We start from the raw sequence: 6,091 nt of genomic DNA, 5'->3' as shown, positions 1-6,091 counted from the left end.
GAAGATAGATAGATATATATATATATATATATACATATTAGACAAAAAGAAAAGGATTGAGTTTGGACCATCAAATCTCGATCACATAGTATGAAATACATAATTTCTTATTATAATATACATATAATGTGAAATAAAGATGATTTTTTGACTGTCATTTTATGAGAAAATTAGAGTTTACATATATGACTAGATAAGTTTTTCCTTATTACTAGCCAAATAATGTTTTCTCATATTTTTTGTATTCTTAAAAAACAAAAAATTTATTTCAGGCAATATGAATAATTGTAAATGTTATTTTTAAGGCCTTCTTGAACAAATGCCATTTTTTTTCAGGTCTTTTGTCAAAATTTTCCCCTATTAATTTTGGTAAAAAAAGCAAATAATTAAAAAATGCACACGTGGGGGCAATATACTTTAAAAACTATATATGTGGAAATGTTCTTTTAAGAAAAGGAGAAAATTTCAGAACCATAAAACAAATCCAAAATACCCGGTCAACAAAACTGATTTTTTTTTTTTTCATGCATAGATAAAATTACCACGTGATTCTAAGCATTGATTTTGATCTCCAAAAATAACCAAAGACCATACCAAAATTAGTCCCAAACCAGATTCGGCTCCATTCCTCCCCAGCTATAAAATCCCCGGGCAGCTTCTGCAGATCTAATAAAATAAAAACTATAAATAATAATAAATTACTATATTTATTTTTTTCTCTTATTATTTCTCGATCAATCAATCAGCCACAATAATGGAGATGAAGAAGCTTGCTTGTGCCGTCATCTTCGCCGTCGCCTCTGTCAGCGTCGTCATGGCAAACGTGCTGCCGGCCGTTTCTACCCAAGCCGGCACCACTCCGGAGGCCTCTCCCGCCATCACCGTCACCAGCACTCCGGCCGCAGCTCCGGGCCCGTCAAGCGGATCGGCTGGTCTTGTTCCTTTGGTCGGCGCCACCGTTCTCTCCTTCGTTGCCTGCTACATGCATTTCTAAGCCATGAACAGCTTGATCATTGCGTGAATTGAAGGGAAAAGGAGGAAAACGCAAAAGGATATAAGTGGTATATACATTTAAACATTATATTTATATGCACACACGCACGTGTGTGTCAAAAACATTTATTTATTTGTTTTTCTTTTTGGTCAAGACATTATTTATTTGTTAGATGATAGTAAATGACCTGTGAAAGATCCATAGAAAGAGGGTAATCAAATATCATTCTCTATTTTCCCCCCCCCCCCCACAGAAAAGTCTGAAACAGATTGATTACTGATGAATAAGTTTACTGTTTTCACAGGACGACAATTTTTGTTGGCTTAATAAAAAATAATGTATCTAATTATTTATTATTTATTTTAATTCCTAACTTTTAAGCTGGCTATATTCATTCTTATACACACACACATTGAGAATTGTACTGGAAGGCTAAAATGACGAGATTTTGAAATCAATTTTTTGGTGGGGACTAATCTCTTTCACGGTGTAGAAATCAGAAAAGTGAGCTTTGACTTGCCTCTCCAAATAAGATCTTTTCTCATGCATTTTTTTTGAGAACCAAGTGATCCAATCTTCTAGAGCTAACCCCGAAACATAAACTAAATATCTAATTATGTGAATGAATTTTGTTAATCAGTCCACCAACCCCAACCACATTATTTACAATCAAATAACTCCAATGATATGTGCCAAAGATAAATGATCTTTGAGGGACTCCATGATGAAGCTGCAACAATTTATCTATTTAATGCCTTAGATTGCTTATAAAGAAATTAAACTTAATCTTGCTGCCTGAGAATGAAACTCGGAAGGCCATGAATTAAAGGAATGAGCTGAAGCACATAAGCTAATAGTTGAGTTGAAGCACAATAATACCATGACTTTTAATTGAAGATAGAAGGTGACAAGTCCTTTAATAGATACTTATATTTGTAATGTTTGGCAATTTTTTGCCACATCTCACTACTTTTTTCTCTCTTGTACAGAAAATTACCACCAATCTCTTCATAAGGATATGATATTTCATACTTTGATACTGCTATGAATAGTCTTTTGAAAATGCTATGCTGCTATAAAATTTTTAAAATTGTCTCATCTTCATGTCCGATTTGGTCATATGTCTTACTGTCTGCTAATCGTGAAATGCCAAACTAATTCCATTTCTTCAAGATATGGCTTCTCAAGGAACTCTGTAAATTCAGCCTCGTTTATGTGATCCTGCTGGGATTGCATGCCTAATTCAATTACTAATAACCCTCACAAATTTAACCCCGCAAATGTAGAACCTTTTTTCGCTTATCAAGATGCTTCATACATCCCTGTATTTTTCTTCTTATTTTTAGGACCAGAACTTATATTTTAATTGTGCATGGATGATAGAGAAAGGTTATTTAATTTCTAGAGCTTTGTACTTTTTCTTTGCTCCTCCTGCACCAACTTGTGAATAATTATTTAATTTGTGTCACTTATACCAAATCACTTATCTGCAAAAGGATTCAAGTTCTCTAGCTCTAATAACCATCAATGTCCAATCCTATGCCACTAATGTCTCCATTTTGTAAGTTTGTATATTATGTGAGAGTCCCAAAAACTTAAAACACTTTCTTTTTGTTTTATTATACAATTACTTATTATTCATGAGCTAAGCCAAATACGACCACATTAATAGCAAAACTCTCTCAACAAGTATTTAACATAGTTGTATATTCACGACTCCAATTCGAGACTACTAGTTAAGTTAGAATCACCCCTTGCCATGATGAAAATTTCAAAAGTATGTAGGTATCTAAAACAAAGTTCTAGCTTTAGAGATATCAACATCATCAACAACAAAAATAACAATAATTTGAAGCATAATATCCTGAGTTGAGTGAGTGTAAGATAATACCAACATTTTGTTTATCGATTACTTTGCATTTTTGGCAAATTCTTACTCTTTTCTCAGTGGCATCTCAATGGAAGACTTAGCCAGTGATGGGAGATTCCTTATTGACTCTGGTAATGGTGTCAAACTCGAGCAATTCTTAACATGAAGATTTTGCAGTGATGTGAGATTTGCTTCTGGTTGTGATAGTGATGTCAGAAAATGATAGGAACAAGATTAGATCTCAAGTTGACAATTGATATTAGATTTCCCACATAATCTGGCAACCTTTTACTAGAGAACCCAATGATGCAAAGTCCATTGATCACCTGATGTGGCTGCAGTGCTTCTAAAATGATTTTCATCTTTATATTCAAGATTGGACTTCTCTTGGAAAATTCATCCTCTTCCATGTTATGCCTCTGACTTTCCAAGCATTTGACCTGTATTTGATGTGTAATTTCCCTCTCAATCCATGAAACCTTCCCAATTCATGGATCTTGACTGCATTGAGAGTCCTTCTATGGTTCAATAAAAATCATTGAAGTGTTTGCAGATGAATCAATAAAAGTCCGTGTCATACAAATCAAGGAACTTGATCTATCCAACTGAAGATTTTTGCGACTTATGTTTTGTTAATATCTCTTGGCTTTTTTTCCAAAGCTGGACCCAAAAAACAGAGTTTAAGGGCCTGCAAGAGTGACTACAGCACACAACTGATAAGGTCTTTTCCATTTTCAACTAGCTTAACAATTTCTTGTTCTTTTTCCTTTTCAAAAGGCCACAAAGAATAGTTCTCATGATTGTTGGAATATTTCTGGATTAGTGTTAATCGAAAACAAAATTCTAATTAAAATAATATTGTGGATGTCAAGTAATCCTTATGTTCTAATATGTACTATTTTGAAATGAATTGACTCTAATTGAATAAACTATAATATGTTGGAATATTTAATTTTAGGTAAATTGAAAGAAATTCCAACTCACAGCATATATGTTATTGGCAATCATGTTTAAACTAAAAGGGGTATTTTGGTTATTGGGTTTTATGACAAGAAATTTATGCATTGCTTTTGTTTTAGCAAGTATACGCTTGCCTTCATTATATTTCATGTGAGTTGCTTCTCGCAATAATCTCTTTCCCTCTATTAAGATCTTAGAATCTTTTGAGCAACCTCGTTGTTGCAATCAAGTTGAGCAAGTGTAGAATTTCCTAGTCCTCCAATGCCTACTATAGAAAATACTTAGACATTGTCCTGCACACTAGGGTTTATCATATAACTCATGATATGATTCTTTTCCTCGTCCTTCAAAATAAATTTCAAATCGTTCATAATTGTAGCGATGTGAACTACCCTTTTCATAATTCCTTCAACTTGTCTGACACCGAAACCTTACTAACTTAAAAAAAACTTAATCAAATACCATGATAATAAAAAATTTAAACTAATAAAATGATTACTATAGTATAAAGATTTAAAGTCAATTCTCATATTTATTTTGAAAAGATGAGCACGGTGAAAAAAGTTAATTTATATTTTAAGAAACTACCATAGTTACAAAAATTTTATCTACTAAATAGATATTTAAAATCTAGCCTTAATAAACAATAATTAAACTAATTAAAAAAGGCTACAAAGATTATAACAATTTACACTTACTATTTAAAATATAAATAACACTCTACAATGGTATAAAAGAATCTACCATAGTAGATAGAAAGAAACAAAAAAATAAATATTCTATTCAACAAAAATTTAGACTTACTAAAACTTGCAAACATGCATGTCACATCCCAACATAAATACTTAAATGTTTATTTTAATAAATGTCTTGATACTTTTAGAATTTTATATCAAAATATTTACTCTAAATAGATTCATTAAGCAATTTCTATAACCTTAGGCCTCAACTAATAAAATCCTTTTCAGTCATCAATAAATAACAAACAATTTCAAAACTCAACCCAAATGACAAATGAATCCTATATTGTAAATAATTATTCTATAAACTAAAATGGGACTTAAAGCTTACTCAAGCTAAGTCCCAAGCTTCCTAAATGCTTCTCCTTTGCTTCACTAAGCTTACTTAAAGTGTTAAAGAGTGGGGTGAGCACTAACGTTTCAATAAACTCAAAGTTTAACCATACATGCACAAACTACAACTACACAATTATACAATCAATATATAAGTGAGTGTACAAGAGTTATTCAGTTATAACATAAGAATTTTATGGGATATAACTCATAATATGTCAATATGCAACACCAATAATCTCCCTTGTTACTTCGTCCATCCTTATTCCACTGACTGGAATTATAAACTCAAATACGTCTGTCCCACATGTTAGACTAACTAAGCTTCTCTAGTGTTGAGATATATCTAGCCAAAGGTACAGAGTCCTAAGCCCAAACTATAGCTCCCTTACTTAAAACCTAATCAGGAGGTGTCACTGTCCCACATTCTCCCTTTACAAACCTGACCAGGTAAGTATTAAGGAATCGGGTTTGAAAAAAAGGCTAACCATTGTGCGCATAGTGGAGGCGAACCACGTGGTCACTAAATCATATATATAAATCAACATCATCATCTCCTCATCAACCCATCCCCAAATGCATACCGCATCTATACAACATTCACGTTGTATACAAGTATGCTTGAAAAGAGATATAAATATCTCATTCGATCAACTCAATTTATAAGCATGTTTGAAAGAAATAAACTACTCTTAAGTAATATACAATTTCCATCAAATAAACATTATTAATCTGCATTCACAAGCATGCTTAAAAAGAAACACCAACAATAATATATAGCTAAGTACAAGCAGCTACTATGAATTTTTTACAATTAAATTTACAATTATATACATTTGTTATCAAACACAGAGCTTGCACATATATAGAAAAACCCTAAATTACCTGTTCTCCTTAAGCCAACAAGTAGTCCCACAGCCAAAATTCAAGCAATTAAAAGCTCTTAATGAGATTTTACAAAAATCACATACATAAAAAATTAAGATATAATTTAAAGTTATTAAATATTACCTTAAAACTATTCTAAGGTGACTCTAAAATTACTCTAAGACCCTAAAGCTATCCTAAAAAGCTCCGAAATTTCTCCTTTTTTAAAGACCCATGTCTCTTTATAATTTAATTAATTTATTACATTAGCTTGAGTGCATCTAAACTTTAATTTTACAAGTTTTTAAATTAGATATTTAAGTGTTA

At 31.9% G+C, this 6,091-nt stretch overlaps 1 protein-coding gene across 1 annotated transcript; it reads left to right on the top strand.

Moving 5' to 3' along the window:
• Positions 1-671: 671 nt before the first annotated feature.
• LOC129300780 (arabinogalactan protein 23-like) lies at positions 672-1,165 on the top strand. Its single transcript, XM_054939375.1, has one exon. It carries the CDS (start codon positions 755-757, stop codon positions 992-994), a length of 240 nt encoding a protein of 79 aa, XP_054795350.1. The 5' UTR covers positions 672-754; the 3' UTR covers positions 995-1,165.
• The last annotated feature ends 4,926 nt before the right edge of the window (positions 1,166-6,091 follow it).

This window comes from Prosopis cineraria, unplaced genomic scaffold (genome assembly GCF_029017545.1).
Source record: "Prosopis cineraria cultivar Desert tree isolate PC_DT_omini unplaced genomic scaffold, ASM2901754v1 PC1745, whole genome shotgun sequence".
NCBI classification, from domain to species: Eukaryota; Viridiplantae; Streptophyta; class Magnoliopsida; order Fabales; family Fabaceae; genus Prosopis; species Prosopis cineraria.
This window is presented reverse-complemented; position numbering and strand designations above follow the sequence as displayed.

Excerpts from the sequence above, each read along its gene's own strand:
- LOC129300780 (XM_054939375.1), top strand. The coding sequence starts at position 755 with ATGGAGATGAAGAAGCTTGCTTGTGCCGTCATCTTCGCCGTCGCCTCT.